General features: G+C 35.5%; 1 protein-coding gene across 3 annotated transcripts in view; it reads right to left on the bottom strand.

Annotated features, from left to right (window-relative positions):
• Positions 1-11,928: 11,928 nt before the first annotated feature.
• Positions 11,929-21,693, bottom strand: part of METTL25 (methyltransferase like 25) — an 85,583-nt gene continuing 75,818 nt past the window's right edge. For all 3 annotated transcript variants that reach the window (XM_072401213.1, XM_072401215.1, XM_072401214.1), the window contains 3 exons: positions 20,599-20,673; positions 17,115-17,186; positions 11,929-14,696 (listed from right to left, as the gene is read on the bottom strand). In XM_072401213.1, coding sequence (XP_072257314.1) covers positions 14,607-14,696; positions 17,115-17,186; positions 20,599-20,673 — 237 coding nt within the window. In that variant the 3' untranslated portion in view covers positions 11,929-14,606. The remainder of the gene's footprint in view (positions 14,697-17,114; positions 17,187-20,598; positions 20,674-21,693) is intronic.

The raw sequence follows: 21,693 nt of genomic DNA, 5'->3' as shown, positions 1-21,693 counted from the left end.
AGACATAACAACAGAAGGAGCTTTGCTTTAAAGTCAAAGCTTGCAATCAGTAACAAATGATTTTTAAAAATCAAAAGGGGTACAGAAGAAGCTTTTCTAACTGATAATGAAGGTATTTAAAAATGGTATATTGTGGTGTCTGCTCCTGTGCTGGACTTTTACTTTTAACTCTAACCTTAACCCTAACTCTTACCCTAACCCCCTGGAAGTTAGTTTGTAGGAAGTGCCAAAAAAAAAAAAAAAAAGATAGAACAATGTCAGTACTACACAGATGTATAGAAGTAGAACTATCTGAAACCAAAGTATGAAATAAATGGCATAGATACATATTAGGCTTAAATCAAAGCATATGGTTCCATTTACCTTGGGATATATGTGCTTTACTTGAACTGTCAACCAAGAACAGCAACAACAACTTAAAAATTCAAGCTGGATAGCTGTCAGCTTTGGAAGTGATCATCAAGGGAGACTTGTAAAATATGCAATATAAAACTATCTATTATTCTGGTAATATAATGCATTCTATCCTACTGCTGGAATAGGCAATGTGTGAGTTTCAAGCCATTGTTGCTGTGCTTCAAGAGCCATAGACTGTCAAACTCTATTTTACCCTATAAATACAACTGCTTTAAAGAAAATGAAAAAATAAAAATAGGACAATAAAGCCAGTGGCACGGTTAGCTTTAAAGAAACAGAAAACTTTTCTAAAGTTGTGATCCAAAAGAAGATAGAGCCTTATAAACATTAATTAGGGTATCCATGGAACTTGTGACCTTATGCGTGTACGTCGGCGCGTGTGCGGGAAATTCGAACTGAAACTTATTCAAACACATTTTGTATTGGATTTCATGAAAAACTGTAACGCTTTTGGAACAGAAATCTAGACTTCCCAGGTGTTAAAAAAAGATCCACTTTAAAAATTGTATGATCAGGCAGGCCATTCTTGCAAAAAAGGACAGGCAATGTCTCTTCTGCAATAATGCATCCTACATGCCTGATTTCTCCAGGTTTCGGGTAAAAAGCTAAGCTTGCACATGTGCAGCATCAGCTTTAGTTGCCAAAAAACGTGGCATTCCCGGCTTTTCTTGTGTGTGCCAGGAAGACGTATGGTTATGTCATCTCACCACAGCCAATCTAGATGGCCGAAGATCATCTGGAAAAGGAAGAACAAAAGTAAGATCCCAGCGCTGGAACAGAGACAGGTGAGTTGGTTGGGTTTAATTCCACTTTAAAGTGTCCTCTTGATCTTGATCTAATAAGGAATTCCAAGCAGTATATTTACTAACTAATGAATGTGAAATTCACTGAAACATTCTCTGATAAAAAAAAATCAATTACTGTCAAAAATATGGATTTGAAAGACTCTCCAACAGAGAATGTTTCAGTGAATGTCAGATTCACCCCTAAGTGAGCATTTTAAAGCTTAGACATATTCATCATGTTTATTTCAGTCAGTCCATCCATTTACAAATTCAAATGTGACATCTTATAAAATGGCATCATACATTATTCATAAAAAGACAAACTATGGGTTGAAAAACATGCGTTTTTTGAAAAATCTATACACATTCTAATAGTTTAGATGCACCAACATTCTGAATTATGGAAAAATATATATTTTGTGTTGATAGAAATGGGGGAATTCTAGGAAAATTCAATTGAGAACTCCCAAGGATACCATGTGTAATGAACCAGGAATTTTACAATGTTATTTATTTAATGATGTTCATAGTACACAGAATATTGTGACTGTGTTGTCAGTTTTGGTCTAGATGAGTGAGCTCATATGATGACCCATGAGGTTTAAAAAGACTATCACAGAACTACTGCTGGCAATTGCAACCTAAAATAGAGATTCCATATCCTGCAAAAAAATTCAATATCACTGGCCTTGATCTTGTTTTTTCAGGTGTTCCCACAGCTGAAGTCGTCTCATTTTACAGGTCCAAAGTCATTTTGTAACAAATAGGAGCTAACATTTTGCTATGGTGAATTAACATGAAAACGTAAATTTGTTCTGGCAATGGGGTGAAAAATCATTTTTTCATAGTTAATTTGTAACATAACAGGCAATTATAAAATGTATTGCTCCCTTGAGGTGTAACTGTTACATTTAGAACCATGTCTGATACCAGATTTTCAAAGGGCACTAGTGACACGTCATAGTACAACAAGGATATTTAGAGATATTTGAGAACAAGGTTATAGTAATCTGACCCAGATTACTGGAAAGTTCATGGCATGTTACAGTCACATAGTCTACAGTCATGAAAAGTGTAAGGAAAGCTTGTTACACTTAGTATATGGCTGTATTATATTTAAATGAGTAAAGGTTTTTATATACAGATCTTTTCACTGCAACAGTCTAACGCAACTGCGAGGCAACAAGAAATGTATGCAAACCTCTTGGTATTATTATAATGAATATATTTACATGTACCTACACATTCACAAGCTAGACATGTAGTGCATACTAAGTGATTGGCTTGTTAGCATAACAGATTTAACTACAGAAAGCCAGATGATGAGAGTATGATGTTTGGCTATAAAAAATACACAGACGGTTCTGTCTCTAAACAATATGGTCTTTAAGGAATATGCCTCCACAACATACAAAGTTTCCCAAATTTTATCACTTTAAAAATGCTGAAAAACTCCATTTCTGACCCTCTTGCCCATTCCACAAACATACATTCATTTTTTCTAAGCAGAACAGTGATACTTCCTTAAATCCACCACATGTAATGATTCAGGAATGACTGCTTGAGAGATGTTACATACCGGTAGTAGGTGAGGTGGAAAAAAGACATACGCCCATCATGTTCACTTACTAGGAAAATAAACATAACCCAGATATAAAACCCTATAAGACATAGTTGGTCCAGAGGAAGGCAAAAAAAAATCCTGGTACAATTTGCTTCAACGGAGGAAAAAATTCCTTCCTTATTCCATGAGGCAATCAGATGTTCCCTGGATCAATAGTCACTGTTATTTTTACTTTAAAGCCTTAATACCCAGATATAGTTTGGGGGGGGTGCTTTTGCAGTAGTGTATATACCAAACAGTGGGCAGCACTGGCTTGGGGCCCTCCTGCTGAACTGATTGTTGGCAAAGTAGGGTCTGGAGCCCTCATGTAGTAACACACTCTGCACCTCAATATATCCGTTCCTGGGTCCATGCAACTAGGAACCTTACTTTGAGCAGCTCCTTCTGCAAGCTGTTTCTTCCCACAGGAACTAGATAGAATGAAAAATGAATAATCAAAAAGGGTAGAGTTAGGTTAAGGGGGAAAATGTGGGTTATATCTATTCAAATCCCTTAAGATTTTGGATCTGGTCAACATTAAAAATGTTTATGCTCTAAAAGGTGGAACCTGTTTATAGCAACATATCAGATTCATTTTTTAATGTAAATTTTTATATAACAAACAAAAACAGTAACAAATTAGAGAAGTATATATTGACCAATTGCATACAGTGATTTCAAACATATATACCAAGATGGGAACAGAAAAGAAAAACAGAGTGAATATATATGTATTGCTAGTACATCTTGGTTTTTACAGTATTTAGAAAAATCATAGTGGCAAGCCAATTCACCTGTTATACAAATGTACCAGATACTTCCCTGTGTGACAGTACAGAAGCATCCGTTGGTAATAGCCAATGGGATATGTGGTCAAGGTAAGAATGTAAGTTAGAAAGATAAGACAATAGAAAAAGGGATGGAGGAGGGGTAGAGTTTGAGGCGGGAGGTAAAGAGTGTCAGTGTCTAGTCCTTCCCAGATAATAAACACAATATTATAATCACATTCCTGCGGGCATGTGTAGCAAGGCCCCTGGTCCAGCCGGGGGCCCTGCTAGAATATGTTGGTCCCAAGGGGACATATCGCATCAAATTTGTCTAAGCAGTTATAAAGACTCACAGATAGATGTTCCATTCTCTGTACATCTTTAATTTGTACATGAAGGTCTGAGATAGTGGGGGGAAAGATTAGTGTAGATTTCCACTTGGCTATAATGAGACTTCTGGCTGCAACACATGAGTAAGCAGCTGTCATAGGTTTAGGGACACCTCTGACGGGCACTTTAGGTAAGTCACTGGGTCCAATGTAATACTGATTCCTGCTAACAGACATGAGATCATTAACCTCTGCCCAGTAGGGAGCAATGCCAGGGCATGCCCATATATTATGGTATAGCGTACCTACATGGGAGCCACAGCACCAGCCTTCAGGGAAAATTGTATGCAGTTTGTCCCGGGTGAAGTACCAGTGCATCATGATTTTTTGTGCATTCCCTTTGTATTGGGTAAAACCGAGCATTTAGGAGCTCTATTCCATAAAATCTTCCATAATTCTATTGGTAGTTCCCGTCCCAGAATCGTCACCCACTTACACATGTAGGAGTGCTTAATAAAGAGCATTGCTGGTTCTATATTCATAATTTGATAAAATTTCAGAAATGAGACCGGTCCGATGGGGGCCTCCCGCACATACCCTTTCAAAAAGGGTGGGAGCAGAGAAAACCATGATGAATCTAGAGATAGCTGAATAGAGCTGTTGAAGGGAGCTCATGTTTTTGTTGCAATTCTGTAAATGAATAAAGTTTCTGAATGACCACAGCAGAAAATCTGCTTTGAGGCCCAGGGTTGAATTATACGCTGCGTCAAACTGTCAGGCATTAGTGGGTTAAACAGAAAAGCAGTAAGGAGAGATTTAGGCATTGCAAGTTCAAATCTATCTTTACAATATACCCATATTTGTCTTTTAAAATGCTGGGGATAATAATGATAAGTCCTCTACAGTACAGGAGTCTCCAGAGCATAGAGTTAGGATGTACTGGGACCATCCAAAGTTTTTCTATCTCTGTTCATCGATTAATTGCCCTCAGTGTGGTCCAGGATGCTGCTTGGCATAGATGTGTTGCGAGATAATATTTATGGAAGTAAGGAACAGCTAGCCCACCTCTAGACCGCAGGGAGCACAAAATCAACGGAGAGAGTCTGTGATGTTTATACCCCCAGATAAAGTTCAGGACTTCAGTCTGCAGGAGCTAAATGGCATCATATTCATTTTAACCCTTTACACATGTCATGTGAGGTTAGGTTTTTTGGGTACCAACTTGTTCAACACCTAATAAAACATTATCATTTCTGTTACTTCTCTCAGATTATCCTAAGGTTTTGTCTGACAATCTCAGTTTATTTACAAAACCATTCCTCATATCCTAGAAATGGGAAGTAGAGCCAGCTTAGTCAGTGAGAATATACAGTAAAAATCACTGGAGAAAACACGACATGATGTCATGTTATAACAGGGAGCAGCATTTGGTAGTAGTTGATAATTCCAGAAGACTCTCCAAATCATCATTTCAGCCAGGATTTTTTAATGAATTAACAGTTGCTGTATACAGCTAGAATTGTTATTTTTACAAGCCAAAATCTTAGAAAACAATATGTCCAAAAGAAACATAATATCATCATTTTTCACTTAACAGAAAACAGAATAAATAGAATTGTCAAAACATTATAATAATCCTCACTTAAAATCAGTTATGATAAGAATGAGTCTAGAAAATCGTACAACACATTGTTTTTTAAACAGACCACCAGTAATGGCATACTGAGAGAAAAAACAAAAGCTGAATTATCAATAGTCTATGTGCAAGTCTGATGACTAAGGATAATGAATTGGGTAAAAAAAGAAACAAAACAAAATAGGGCTATAAAAAGGAATACAAGACAGGAACTCACCAGAATCTCATTTAAAACGAGGTTTATTAGCCTATATGTAGTTTTCTTTGGTTCCTCCCCACCTATTTAACATGCTAATGACATTTTTGAAGAACACCCCTACATGTTCACTGATGCCATTGCTGGGTCAGTGTTGTCAATGAAACCATTAAAGCACCTTGCCTAAAGCTACGTACACACGTCTAATTTTTCTCGCCCGATAATCGGCTTCGGCCAGATCGGGCGAGAATGTGGCATGTGTACAGCCCGCGTCGTTCATCGTCCGTGGATCTGTCCTGGCGGATCCATAAACGATGAACGACGAGGGATCCTAATGCAAGGAAAGGGGGGAGCGCGCAGCAGGGTGCCCCTCCGTTGTTCTCCCCATCTCCCCATAGAGCAGAACGGTGCTGTATGTACTGCACTCATTCATGCATCGTGCGGTTCTTATCGTTGGAAAGGATCTTGAAAGATCCTTTCCAATGACAAGAATTGCATGTGTGTATGCGGCTTTAGTGCTTCATTTAAAGGCCCAAAGTTTTGATTCAAGAGTTTGCTCGTGGATGGAATTATGCAAATATCAAAATGCCATAATGGATACAATCTGTTCCTAGGTAGGCTTTATGTGCATTCACCATTCCTAGATATAGTATATGGCCATATAAAGCTCAGATGTCATGCTGAGTCTCAAACTTTGAAAGAATGAAAACCAAAGAATGAAAAGGACAGGCCGTGGACAGTATGGCTAGGGGAGAAAAGCTAGATAAGTTTGGATGTGTTCCAGCCAGGAAATGTGGAGAGCTCAATCTGACTTGTTGCAGTTTTTAATAAACACTGGGAGTTCACAGAGTGCAGTAAAATCAGAATGGATAATTTAGGTGCAGGAGAGAAGCCCGTACAACTATACAAGACATAAGATAAATGGAGTTTAGCTTTAGGTTTCTCATGTAATATTTGTAAAAGAGATTGTGCAATGGAGTATGCATAGTATAGGCCACATCCACAATTCACAGAACATAATCTAGAACAATACAAGTCTAGCAAAAGTAGAACTTTAAAGGCATACATGTGCTATAAGGTTTAACAATTAATTTATTCTAAATCTTCTGATAAATTAATGTTAACAACTTTAATTATCCAAACACATACATATACATTTTATACATTTGTTGTAAATATATTTTAAAAAATTACCCCTCCATAAAGAGGTAACTCCTTCAAAACTTTGTAATCATTTATGTGTTGAAATGATTTCTCAATCTTTGAACAAGAAAAGAAATAGACACTTCAACCTCCTCTAATAAAAGCCTTAATTTCAGCATTTCCTGTACACTGTGGTCTACTTTTAAGGAGGTGATAATTCAACAATTCCCAAGTTTGAATGGTCAGGTTTAAATAGGGAACCAAAGGAACCACATGCTACACTGACCAGTCCTAAATGTCATAGGCTGAAGATGTGTATGCAAAATAGTATATCATTTAACAAATAAGTAATCAGAATCCCAAATGTAAAGATATCTAATTCCTGAGGTCAGTAATGTCCAACTGCTGTACCACAATCTGCCAGACCCTACAGTCCTGCCCACAACCAGCTTGGAAAGGATATACAACTGTATGTATGTTTTGAGGGTGAAAAAACACATTTTAATATTTTGGATAAATACAATTTTTGACAGCACAGTAAGTAGAAAAATCCTTGTGACACTTTTGAATTTGTACTGTGTTAGAGATGAGAAATTTTTACACCTTAATATGTGAGAACAGAGGTGACTTAAAATAAAGCAAACTTGATGATTATGCTTTTAAATAAAGCGAACTTGATGAATATGCTTCTAAAATCTGTTTGGAGAAATGTTATAGTGTTTTGAACAAAAAAGGAACTTTGCCCATGTGGGTTTATCCATCTGTCTCTTTGCTCACTTGCCAGGCCATTCTTGTATCCCAGTCCCGGGCTTATTATCTGCTGGCTCAGGTTCACAGGTTGATGGTCCCCCATAGTTTGATGGTAGCACGTAGATATTTCATCACAGCTGCATGGTGTACTTCTTTCCTACCTTTTTCTTTCCGTCTTTAAAATCCTAAAGGTATTGGGTATTCAGTCTAAATTCCATTTACAACTTGCATTTATGTTTCTTATACATATACTCAGTTCCTGCCTCTATTTCAGATGAATTTCATTTTCCAATTCAGCTCCTCAGTACCGGTCTCTAATTACAGCTGCATTCCAGTCAAAAGCTCGGCTACTTGGTTCCTGCATTCTGTCCAGCTGTACTCCAGTCCCCAGTTTTAGAACTCACCATCTTGATCCTGTGTTTAGCCAAAGTTTACCCATCCAACTCCAAATATACTTCTGCCTCCTAGTTCCTCAACCTGCCACTAATGTTTCCTTCCAGAAAGAGATCTTGGTTTTGATCCTTGGTTTTTTTTTTGGACTGTACTTCTGCCCCTGCATTACCTTCAGATCGATGCTTGGCTACATCTATTGACATTTACAGACAAACCCCCCCCCCCGAATTCCACTAAGGATCCCCAGAAAAAAGCTAACTGTCTTTGCAAGAGAGTACTTCTGTACCTGCTAAGAGATTTACAAAACTACAATACATTTACATGTGGTTGAACATGATGGACAATAATCCACAAGTCAACAATAAACATCAAGGCTCCAGCTGTCTGTTGACATACCAAGCCTACTTCAGTCGAACTACAAACATAGTCCATTCATTTCTTGCTGTAAAGTCCAACTGGCTTTTGAGACTTTAGCTAGTTACACATATTACAATCTATGCATTGGCATATATACTTGAAAGGCCACTTTATTAGGTACATCTGTTCACCTACTGGTTAAGCCCAAATATTTAATCAGTCAAACACGTTTTAATGTACAGAACTTCGTAATATGTTGGTGCTATATAAATCAATTCAACTCCAACAAGTGCATTTAGGCATGTAGACATTGTCAAAGATGGTCGTGTGACGTTCTGGGCATCAGAATGGGCAAGAAGTGCGATTTATCTGGCTTTGAGTGTAAGCAAAATTGTTGGTGCTAGTTGAGTAATTCAGAAACTGTCAATTTGTTGGGATTTTCACTCACAACCAAGTCTACAGAGAACATACTAATTGGTAAATCTAAAGGCGATAGTACAAGTTCTAAAGTAATTAATAAAGAACACATTCCTACAACATATTTATTCACACATTTACTAAAGAGTAATGCAAGACTATTACATATGGTCTGTTTGTATAATTCAAATTGTAAATCAGAAACAGGAAGCAACTATAGAAATAATGGTGTATTTGTGATAACAGAAACTTAAACATAGTTACATAATTCGAATAATTTCAGAATGTTGAAGACTAAAAAGTTACCATCTAGGTGCTTCAGTATATAAAGCCAATAATATATATATATATATATATATATATATATATATAATGTTAAACTTTGCCTTGGAGTAATCATATGCCCTGATTTTTAATTAGGTTTCTCACAAAGCATGTATGATTGAGTATATGGTTGTCTACAGGAAAATTTATGACCAGATAATTGTATAAAGGGCTTCAAAGTATTTGGTAATAATTCAGACCAGCTGCTGCACTAAAACAGTGATGTGTTAACATGCACCTAAGCCTCTGTTTAATGTATTGCCCTGGTACAATCTGTAGTTAGAATACATTTTTAGTGTTGCGTAATATGGGGTTTTAGGTTAAAACAACAAGGACTAGCTTGGTTAAAAATTAAAGGTCATAAAACAAAAACTAATACCAAGCATCATATGTAATATTTCAGTCAATGAACCTACTTGCCAACACTGAATGCAGAAGAAAAAAATTAATTATAACACAGTAAAAAAAGAAAAAATAACTGGTGTTGTTTTGTTCTTGTATTTAAAGAAATATTTATTTTGTCTTAACAGATGTAGCTGGTTTGTATAAAAAGGAAATAAAAAAATTATTTTCTAAAAAAAAAGTAATGGTCGGCACTTGTTTTTGGTAGCCCTTTATACCAGTGGTCCCCCACCTTTTGGAGCTCATGGACCACTAAATGTACTGACTCCGGACGGCGCATGCACGGGGAGCTGTGTGTCACTCCCCACAACCCAGAAACTCAACCCGCCCACTGCCCTGAGCCTGCAATCTGTACGGGAGACATGGTCCACGGCTCTGGCTTTATACCATAAGGGAAAATGTTACAGAAAGATTGAAAAATCAAATTGAGTAAAAATTAATGTAAAAAATGTTAGCTACTGAGGTAAGAAAGAATGTATAGGTGTTTATTGCAGTAACTTCCACTGGATTGAACAACCAGTCCCTATTGAGTTAAAATATATATATTTACAGAAAGATTAATTAGGAAATCATAGTTTTCATAGATGGCCCTTGAAATTAAAAAAAAAAAAAAACATTTAGACATGTTTAAGAGCTATCAGTGCTGATTACACCTAAATAAACATTCAAATGATGACAATAAATATTTCTATTGCAAAGCTGAGTTAGGAACATCAGTGTAAGCTGTAAGTTTTTGTTAAAAACAGAAATATAGAAACAAGCTTGAGATATTTAGAAATAAGTGGACCCATTGCTAATATCAACCTATAAAATGCAGAGTTTTTTGTTCTAGTAAAATGGCTATTTTGATTGGTTGAGGTGAACAACGGCTATATTTTGCTTATGTTTACCTCACTAGAGTTTATCACTTTAAAAAAAAAAAAAAAACTGCTTTTGAATTCCTAACCATCAGCTCAGAGGGTACCAACAGGTTCCAGGTAGCAGTGGAAACATTTATGCAACCAAGGTATAAATAGTAGGCGAGGTCATCGCTATTCTCTTACCCTGACAAAAAAAAAAATATATGTAAACACATAATCATGATTATACCAAAGTATAGGCCTGTTTTTTTTTTTTTTTTTAATAAAAACTGTACTTACAATTATTCAAATTCAAACAATTGTAGATGGCATAGGTGGCACCACTGCCAAGGACATAAAATGACAGGACAGAGGGGATAGGGTCAGAACATTAAAGGGAAAATATTGCTAAGATTATATGTAGAGAAATGTAAATCACCACAGTACTTAACTCTAGGCTTACATGAAGACACAATATAATGTAGCGCTGTAATTATTAATGCATTATTAATGTAATAATAAATGCAGGTAGTATATGTACTTAAAGTTGACCTTGTATGACAATTTCCAGCTAATGCCAATAGGAGAGGGCACATCCAGGTGGGCAATTTCTTTTATGTTCACTCACAGGCTGTGGCAGGTCCATGAGAAAATGCCCAAACAAAGTGGGTTTGCGTTGTTTTGGCCATCAGATTAGGAATATATAGTGTCAGAAAAAGGTACTGCAGAGGAAAATTCTGAAATGTAGATGAATATTGCAACAAAAGCCATTTTTATTTTATTGTTTATTGACTATTAATGTTTTTAATTACCATGTGTGGGGGGGTTTGACAATCCCCCTCACAACACATAGGTAGTAGGCTAAAGCAGGTAGGCGGTCAGTCTCTTGTAAGCTGCAACTGAGCCAAGTGGCAGATAGTCTAAACAAGCCTCAAAAGTACTATACAGGTTTCATTGCTGCTTTTTGTATTCCACCTATGTCTGATAAACATTCTAACCCTTTTTCATTCCACTGAAAACTAAAAACAAGATATGATTTGGCTTAAGTGCACCCTAAAGAACTGCCTTACACCTGTAGAAAATATATTACTATGTAGCAGATTTGAATTATTTGGGGCTTAAGAGAAAACAATGGCTCCTACAATAAATATTAGGAAACAAAATCCAAATACATATTAAAATGGGTTGAAATGTCCAAATATTATTTGTGTATGTAATGCTAAAGTTTAGCTCTAACAATTAAATTCATATTACTGTTATAGACAATCAAATAAGCATTACATAAAAAAAAAATAAAATGTGAAACCAAACTGCAACAAAAATGAACTAAAATATTGCAAGACTGCAGATATTTAAACATGAATTACAAACCAGAATAGAAACATTTATCTTTTCTACATTAAAGCTGACCCATTGGAAATTTAAGCCTGAAAGGGGATTTGCTCTTTGGAAAGCCCTCTAAATCAATAGCTGCTTGCAATCCTCTGGAGAAGCAAATGTAGGGATCACAGCCAGAAAACTCATATACAGCACACACATAATTTAGAAATTGGAAAACAACATTAGAGCATTCCTATTCAAAACAGTTTATTGGGAAGAAGGTTTATAGACAAATTATGAACATATGCATAAAATAGCCATAACAGTAATTCATAACCCATGCCTCAAATGCATTAAAACATATAAATCACAGGTTGTCATTGTTACTACTGAGATAGTCACAATTTCATTATCCTGTAAACTTGAGAAGTAGAATACCTGCTGATTTATTTAATAGAATCTGGTGTTAGAAGAAAGGTGGTCTGCCATGGTGACCCCATTCAGAGTATGTTAGTTACTTGGCTTTTATTCTGATTCTCCTCAAGACTTTCCAAGTCGCTGACTCAGAACAAAAATGCAGCATAGAAACCAGACCAAAGCACATGACATGCATAAATGTTTCATTTCACTGGGGAATGACTGATGTCATTAGATCAGCATGACACACAGGCAACTGGGTTTGTTTTTTTAAAGAATAGGTCAGCCATTACTGTCTCCATAGTTCTCTTAGCCTTGATTTCCTTCAACATTCTGGGTTACATAAATAACCTGACATTATACATGCCAGTTTGTTATAGTATCACTAACATTGAAAACCTTCTTACCCACTTGTTTAAAACCTTACATCACACCAATGTGTTTTTATTATTTTTTCTTTTTTGAAAGCCCACAAATAAAGATGATGATGGTTGGCAATCTTGACAATTTGATCTGTACCAAAACACCATATGTTTATGCCTCCACCAATTTAGGGATCTGGAGAAAAGGGTGATCAGAGGGTTTACAAAAATATTGCCTGTTAGCTACTTTTTTCTGAGATAAGTTTGCATAAAAAGTATCTGAACTCACCCTCTTTTCTCCTCAATCGTAAACATGAACCCTCAAACTCTGTAACAGATGAACTCATTAGTGTTCTAATTCCAACTTCTATCCATGTATTTTAATAAGGGGCAGCTATGCAATGTCTTTTGAGCACAACGGCAATTAAATGTCCTGATTTTAAAAACTATGATCATTTGAATTGCTTAGTGTTTGCTTTGCTTCTAAACAAAACTGTTGCAGTCAGTTGCAAAGTAAAACTGAACTATGATACACATCTGCATAAGTAACAGAAAACCAAGCTCTACAGAATATTCTTGACTTCAGCATGTAAAATGGAAAATAAGAAAATATAGGCAGGGGATTAAATAATGGGGATTCCCTGACAAGTCCTTTATTCTCTGAAATATGTATGCTAATCGGTAACTTGAGGAGAAAATATAAAATTATGGTAAATCAAAGAGACATGCTTAAAACGCATATAGATCGAGCAACACTGTGGAATCATATTATGATTTTATTTTACCTTTATATACTTATTTTATAACAACATTATATGGCCCACATAACGAGTATCTTTTTACTTTGAATATTGTTACATCAAATGGGATAACACTGTAAGGAACATAGCAAAACACTAACAAGTAACAACTGCACTAAAAACTAAAATTGAAGAATACAGGATTGAAAGAGTGTTATGCATTTGGAACTACCTGAAATACATCCTGAACAGTTCATCTTTCCAGCTTCCTGTGTCACTCCTCACCTCCAAACTGGATAATGAATTGTAATTCTCACACTCACACACGTTTAATATTCAGTAAGCAAGAAGATTACACATTATAAAGCTGTATCAGATATTAGGGAATTATTTTGCCGGTAGACTTACTAAAATAATTAATGAACGGAAAAAAAAAAAGAAAAAAAAGTGTTTCTTGCTGCTTAACAGGAGTTTCACTTTAACAAACGTAAACAATGTAATCACAATAGCTAAAAATACTATAACTTTTCTTTTAACTTTAACTAATCTGATTCAAATATTTTGATTGAGCGTAAAGAAGGAGTTTAAAAAATTCAGACATTTAAAATGGTCAGGATCATGACCTGCACATATATGTACATCAGATGTGTGGTTGGTATGTATGTTTGTAAATAGCCTAGTTTATAGTCATGGACAGACCTCACTGTTAACTATACTCATTTCCTCTTTTACTGTCCACTGTCACAGTGGCTCTAATGTAAAATTGTAGTATGTACTCACTACCAGATTACATATATCCAATTCAAAGGGGTTTCACACACTTGTAAAAGCAAAAGATCACCCCATCAATTATTTAAACAGTGCACTGCTCAGAAAAGCAGTAATGTATAGCAATCACCAGAATTTACTTTACCAAAACTAAATCCATGAAATGAATTCTGACTAGCTAATAATAGCAATTAGCCCAGTTATACAGTATGTGAGTGTGTGCTGTTTATATAAACCCTAAACAAGTTTATGTGACCAAATCTACATAAAAATGAATAATTTAGAATACATTTAATACATGATATAAAATAAAGCAAATAAAAGAAACACACATAGTTGTGTGATCAGTTTTACATTACTGAATATGAACTCAGAAAATCTGATATATGGAAACTAGGCAAAGTAAAGTAAATATCTTTTGTGCAAATAAAAACTGGTGTTTGGTGCTGCAGTCAATGCATCTAATTATTAAGGTAGTTATATTCATTAGGGCCGTGTGGAAAAGACCGGAAACTTTCATTGAAGCCTTTGTCTTGGATAAGTCAATGGACCTATTCATACTAGACATTCCTCAAGTGATACACCCTTTGCACAGACTTTACATATATGTATATATACAATTTATGTCACACACTGTGTCCTTATGGCTCTTTCAAAGAAACCACTGCATAACATCTAGGGGATTTCACAGGGTCAAACAGCTTCACCAGTCCAGACCATGCAATGTTGTCCTACAAAAGAATTAATAATCACACTGTTAAAAACAGAAAGTCAAACCAATTCATAAAGACACCAATAAATGCATTTACCAATTCATTATGTTATGATGAACACATTACATTATGGACCATTCATCTATGCTTTAAGGTGACTAAGAGATTTCCTTAACCCTACAATATAAACTGAAATACATTGTAAGATGTCAACATCCTATGTATTTAAATGTTCCATACCGCCTTTATACAAAAAACCTTACAAGACACCTAACTCAGTTGGAAAACCTAGGTCACAGGAAACACTGACACAGGTTTTTACTTCCAAGGACCTCGTTTTTACAAAGTTATCGCTCGAAGATACCAACTCAAATAAATAACAATGTTAATAAGGTTTCTTTTTAAGGAAAGTATTAGACCAACTCTCTGCCTGCTGTTGCTGTCTGGTTCCGTTGGGAAAAATTATTCTCTAGTTGTCCTGGTGACCACAGAAAGGGAGACAGAAAGTGAAAAAAAATTTAAGCTTTTGGGATATCATTAGAAAAATAATTGAGGGAACATTTTTCCCCATAGCAAATTACCTATCATTTTCTGTTGTTTCTGCAGGATAGAAAGTAGAACATAACCAGCAAGACAACAGAGTTGACTAATATCTGGGATTTTTTTTTTTTGCACTAACAGGTACATTTTAATTTTAGATAGCTATCTTAGATAGCATTTTTGTAGATATACACCCCCTTCCTCCAATAATACATTCCAAATACTTCTTCTCTGGTCCAAGTACTACTGTTATGGAGATATACCCACAAAAGCTTGTCCTGAAAATGTAACCATTGTGCAAATAATAAAAAAAAGTATATCACATAGTCCTTAAGGCCTTTCTACTTTTTTATTTTTTACAAATTTTGGTTTTACAAACACTTCAGCCATTTTGACTTTATGCCATATTATCCATGTTGCCTAAAAGATAGGCACATGACGTGAAAACAAAATACCAGCTCCTGATCCTTATGTTTTTAGTATAATCAAGTAATAATGCATGTGCTTGAAAAAATAAGTATGACACCAATATTCAAAACAGTACACCAAGTCATTTGCTCAGATCCAGACCTATTGTCTATGGGACCTAGAACCAGAGGTACATATGGCACCCAGCTCAGTAGCAGGGCAGTCGGCTGGTTGGAAATGTTTCTTATGCATGTGTGCAACTTTTTAAATCATGCAGAAATCTCAATAGGCATTTTTTCCATGATTATTCCTATTGGAACCTGCCTCGATCAGTTGTGCCATTTGGTTGACAGATGCAGCAGATTCTTCACAGAAAATCTGTTAGCAAAAATAAAACTACTGACCTAATGGGTCATAAGCACTTATTATTCTCGTCAAAGTAAGCATAATATTATGATGATGGCAAGGGATTCTTGAATAAGAGCAGAAGGCAATGTAAAACGTCTTGGCATTTAGCTGGAGCTATGGGAGGCAAAACATGTGCTTCTGGTAACAGTTGGATAAAAGTTTCCTCATAAGCAGATAAAAAGATCATAGATATACCACAAAGTCACAAAGAGAGGCAAACAATATGACCATATTTCTGTACAAACTAGGTCAATTCTCCCCTTGGTTCAGAAAGAGTAAATGAGAACTGCATGAAGTGTGGCTGATCTGTGCTCTTGGAAATCATACAGATTTCTGATTTAAAGGAAGCTGGCAGACAGAAAACTACATCATTATCTGCATACTTCAAAATTGCTTTTTTTGTGTGTAAAAATACCATTTAGGACAAAATCAGGCCGTTACAGCAACACTTCGATTCCAAGAAAGGATTTGAAAAGAAGGTTCTGCGATAGACATAGTGTAACTGGTAAAATGTTTATAGTGGAAAAACAGGACTGATCTATTGAGTGCATTTCATTTGGGGAAGATTGCAAACATCTTTTTTAAACATCAAAGCTGAAGTTGCATAAGACTCATCAGAACATAGCCAATAACATTTTTAACTTGCTTACCAAATAGTTTGGCATGTGGCAATATCTAGACTGACTGCATTCTAATAAATTAGGTGGCAGTATTTACAGTAATCAAAACTCAAGCCTTTAAATGTCTAAAAAAAAAAATTATTTAGCCTGATCAGCTCAGTAAATGTCTGTGACAAGGGAAAACTATCTACATAGAATGGCTATAAACATAATGGCTGGCGTCTTGCAAATTAGAGTTCAATTAAAATACCATTAAACTTATTGCTCTAACTTTACTAAAAATAATAACATCTGTTGGGCATATGTTTGAAACAGAGATTTATTCCTTTTTGCCAATTCCAAATGATGCACATCACTGAGTGTGTTCTCTCAGAGTAGATTTTTTTTATTCAGTAAGTGTGAATGATCTCATTTGATGGAGGAAATTTGCTATGTGTTGGACGTGTCAAAGTAAACATACCTGTTCTCTTAGATAGCAGAGGCGGTCTAGGAGGATCAAGGCCTCAATACACGGTGCCAGAAAAACCTTCAGCTGAAAAGAATATACATGAAGTATTAAAGGACAGAAAAAAAAAGTTTAGGCCAACAATAATACTATTCAGAATTTGACCTCCCATACAGCGCAGTGCAAGTGTTATGTACAGTGAACTATTTTAACCGTACCAGGTGACAAGATTTTTATTGTGTGTGCCTTTTTAGCAAAGCATTTATTACTTAATTAAAATTTGGGTCCACAACTTGTCAAACTTGGGCCAAATAGTGTTTCAGTGTTAATATTCAAGACTCCAAGATAAATGGATATAATATGTCTAGAATGTATAGATTGTAAGTGAACCATGTTTAATATCTCTCTAACAATGGCAAATAATAACTGGGGTCCAATATAATTAAAATTCATATTAAGGGCCACATCATAATATGTTAATCCATACTACACAGCATCACAAATTGCAATATGCTTACAGATAAACTGCAGAGAAAGAATAGTTAAGAAAAGAGGACTAAGGCAAAAATCATAAACAGTAAGGTAAATATTACTAACAGTATTGGGTGGTAAATGAATGAAGAAGCAAACGTATATATCAAGGCATATGTTTCCTATAAACATAACTTTATCTAGTTTTGCAGAGAAAAGTTAGGGTTAATACACCTTGTAAGGTTTTAAGTTCCATCGGTTCGAGAGATTCAGCTACTTTGCCCAAGTGACCACTGTCACTAAAAGCAAAAACTTTCTGTTTTGTATCCAATAGGCAGAAAAAAATCAGGGATTTAAACAATTTTTAAGTTGTGGCTTTACAAATAATGTAATATTTTCAAAATGTATCGTTATAGAAACAACTGTTTCAAACTGATCATACATGTTACAATATGAATATATTAAATATTTCAGAGCTACCAACAACTATGTTGTGCTTTTGCTTCAAAAACAGTTTGGCAAACTATTTTGCTCTGATTTTACCCTTAATCTGATTGCTACATGCCTATTATGTGTTAGAGACTTTAGAGGCATACAGGTAAGTATGATTTTTATAAGGTGATCAGGATTGGCAGCCTACATGCCACCCTTGCTGATTAAATGTGTTTCAAAACCTAAACCCCCAAATTTATTGAAATTTTGCAAAGTCTAATGATCAGCCTTTTGCACATCAGGATTAAGTTTAGATGCAGGGAGGGTTACTTCTCAAGTAAGAGAAGATCCACTTTATATGTATCTTTCACTATAGGAACACATCAGGGAAGTATTCATAAAAAAGCACTTAGAATTCTGAAAAGAACATGCAAGCCAGAGAGCCTTACGTATATATTTTTTAGACTCTGTAGAGTAATGGAGAATACATCTGTATCTCATACTCCCAACTGTGACTTGAAGAAAAGAGGGATTCTGGCTCCTTCTCAAACTTTAAATGCACTAAATGGTCAAACTCAAACGCTCACATAAAAAAATATGACTTACTCTGTAAGACTAATGAATTCACAAGACAAGGGTGCTACTCAAATGGTTTCATCCCAAACATGCTTAAAATGTAAATCATACTCAGTAATATATCCAAGACCGCATGGGCAATGACTAAAATGTTGGATCTAGTTCTTTCTACAAGCTTACAATGTTTACAGCACTCTATGAAGACTCCAGAGCATAAAACATACACTACATAGACTGTGATGTAACCCTGACATGCTGTAGGCAATAACTTGTACAAAATAAGGAAGTGAATTAGATAATATCCTTGGGGGGAAACAGTGTGTAAACCAACAACAAGTTACTTAAATACTTAGCAGTCGTTTCTGCACTGGCCAGCCCTATGTTCTTTAGAGATAAATGGCATTGTCTCCTGAGGGAAAAGCTACGGACACACATACAATGGTTCTCGGCCGATATCGGTCAACAATTTGGCATGTGTACAGCGCCTGTCGTCCATCATCCGAACAACCGTCCTGGCGGATCCACAGACGATAGACAACGAACAATCCTAATGCAAGGGAAGGGGGAGAGCGCGCAGCGGGGGGCTGCTCTGTCATTCCCCGCTCCCCTCTGCATAGAGCAGAACGGTGCTGTATGTACAGCGCTCGTTCATGCATCGTGCAGTCCTTAGTCATTGGAAAGGATCCTGAAAGATCCTTTCCAACGACTATAATTGCAAGTGTGTTTGCAGCTTAAAGACACCATGGAGATAGCCCCATATATATGTAGTCACAAATCTATGCGCGGGTAGTGGAACATTATGGCAGTTACAACAAGTAAATCTGTATTAGGCAGTCGATCTATGATCAAGATTGTGGGGTCACAGCAGTGAGCAGTAGTGTCCACTTCTGGCTGTGGAGTGCCAGGAAAGCATTTCCGGTAAAGATTCCATTTTGTTAAGACTAATTTTTCCAATGTGGGGTTGCTATTTTATCATTTTTACAGGATGAGATTAGATGGTAGAACTTTTTGGTGAATAACCCTTTAGAGGATACAGACACTGCAGTTAGCTGTTTAGAAAAAAAAGACAATGCATTCGGAATTTTTTTGCAAACAACATGATAAATCAAACAGGTATTTCTTCAGGACAGAGAAAAGTAGGAATCTGTTACAAACATTCTTTAAATCTTTGCAATGTACAAGGATCACCAATGATTTTAGGTTTGTACAGTTGGGACATTTTCTCAATAGAAAACCTTTTTTGCAGTATATGTGTCGATGTGTTACCACAAAATACCATATTGCTTTACATTACTCTATATTACCTGTATGATTTCTGTTCTACTGTTTCCTATACTGGGCGAATTGTCCACGCAAACATAGTTGATAAGCATTAAAACAACTTTTTTCTACAAACTATGTGTCCCAATATATTCTAAGTAAATTTAAAGGCTTGTTAAAGTTTGTACTCCATTCTAAGTCAAACCATGTCCACAACATATTAGGTAACTGCCTGAGATGAATGTGTCCTGTTAGCTCACATACTAACATATTTAATAAATAATAATTTAATAATAATTTATTATTAAAACCTAATAGACTGGCAGATGGGTGTTCAAAAAAGTTTATGCACAGAAACCACTAGGAAGTTTTTAGGCAAGCTATGTGGTGTGAGACACTGCACACAATACGATAGCTTTATTGTGACAAAGGAGGGACTAGGCAAAATCCACACATATTTTGAATTACCCAACCAACACACAAACAAGTGTTAACAGGTGAAAAGACAAAACTCAAAGGAAAATTTAAATGCTATATACAACTTCTACATATACTGTAGAATTATATTTAGAAGGCTAAAATCTTTCAAACATAATTTCCTTTAAATAAATATTTTTGGGGATTTTTCTTAGTTATATCCTGCAATGTTCTAAGTAACAAAAGAATGTTACAATAGATAAAATGAACTATTTCAAGAACATAACATATGCAAATGTGTTTCAATTAAAGTTATGCTAAGATCCCACATGCAGAAAGTTACCCTATTAAAAGCCTCTAGCTCATTTCTTCTGGGCTCATACTTCTCATAGTATCCCATTATTTCTTCGTCTGAAAGCTGCAAAAAAAAAAAAAGAAAAAGAAAATAAACAATGTAATTACCATTGTGTCATATTTTTTATATAAGAAAAGAAAGGGCTATGTCGATGATTTATGAATGTGCTTCACTTGCCAGCTGCAAAATTAGCAGCATCCAAACAAAACTTTGTTTCTGACACAAATACATTAGAAAAGACAAATGGTCAGCTATAAATATGGTGGTAGCCATGATGTGAATCTCCATACAGTCATTTTAACATTCAAGGTGGGAATTATAAGTCAACTGAGAGAAGAATAATAACAAAGGGTAGAATCCATAAGGAAATATTGAATCATAGAATGAATAATCAAACAGGTATTCAAAGAACATTTGCAGAAGGTACTGAGAAAACCTGTTTAAATAGTTCTGCTTTCTCCCAAGCAATGGATGAATAAAACCCTTTAAAAATTTGTATTTTTTTATTTTAATTTCTCTTTAACTTGCTGTCTTTAATCAGTGCCAATAGTTAAAAAAATATATTATATAGACTAGAGGTTACAGTACTCTGATGAACAAGCAGAACTGCTAACACGAGTGGAATGACAATTAAAATGTTCCATGGCTCCATGGCCTTTTTTTTAAATTTTTTTTTTACATTTTCTTTTTCCAGTAGAAAAGTATGTTTTATAGGTGTAACCTGAAAGGTGAAAATCTGAGTTTGCAGTGTGAGTGTTACTATTTCAGGGCCTATTCATACCTTTGTGTATTCCTGCAAGAAACACCTTTCTTTCCTATGTGGTGGTTCACATAGCTTAAAACTAACCCAAGGAAACCCCGGTTTTCTTCATCTGTTGGGTGCTGGTTTCATGCAATTTAGCAAAATTGATGAGAATAGGAATAGTTTAAAATCAAAAACAGAAATCTTCAGTTTTGAGGAAATGAAGATCGCAAGAATAAGTGTAGACCAAAAGGCACTGGTTCACTGGATGTAACATTTTGACCAAGTAAATTTACTAATTTACCAAGTACAACTTCTGTTCATTTCTTGTTAAGTGTTAA

Source organism: Pyxicephalus adspersus, chromosome 2, assembly GCF_032062135.1.
Source record: "Pyxicephalus adspersus chromosome 2, UCB_Pads_2.0, whole genome shotgun sequence".
Classification (NCBI taxonomy): Eukaryota; Metazoa; Chordata; class Amphibia; order Anura; family Pyxicephalidae; genus Pyxicephalus; species Pyxicephalus adspersus.
The sequence above is the reverse complement of the archived record's forward strand: the minus strand, read 5'-3'. Positions and strand labels throughout refer to the sequence as shown.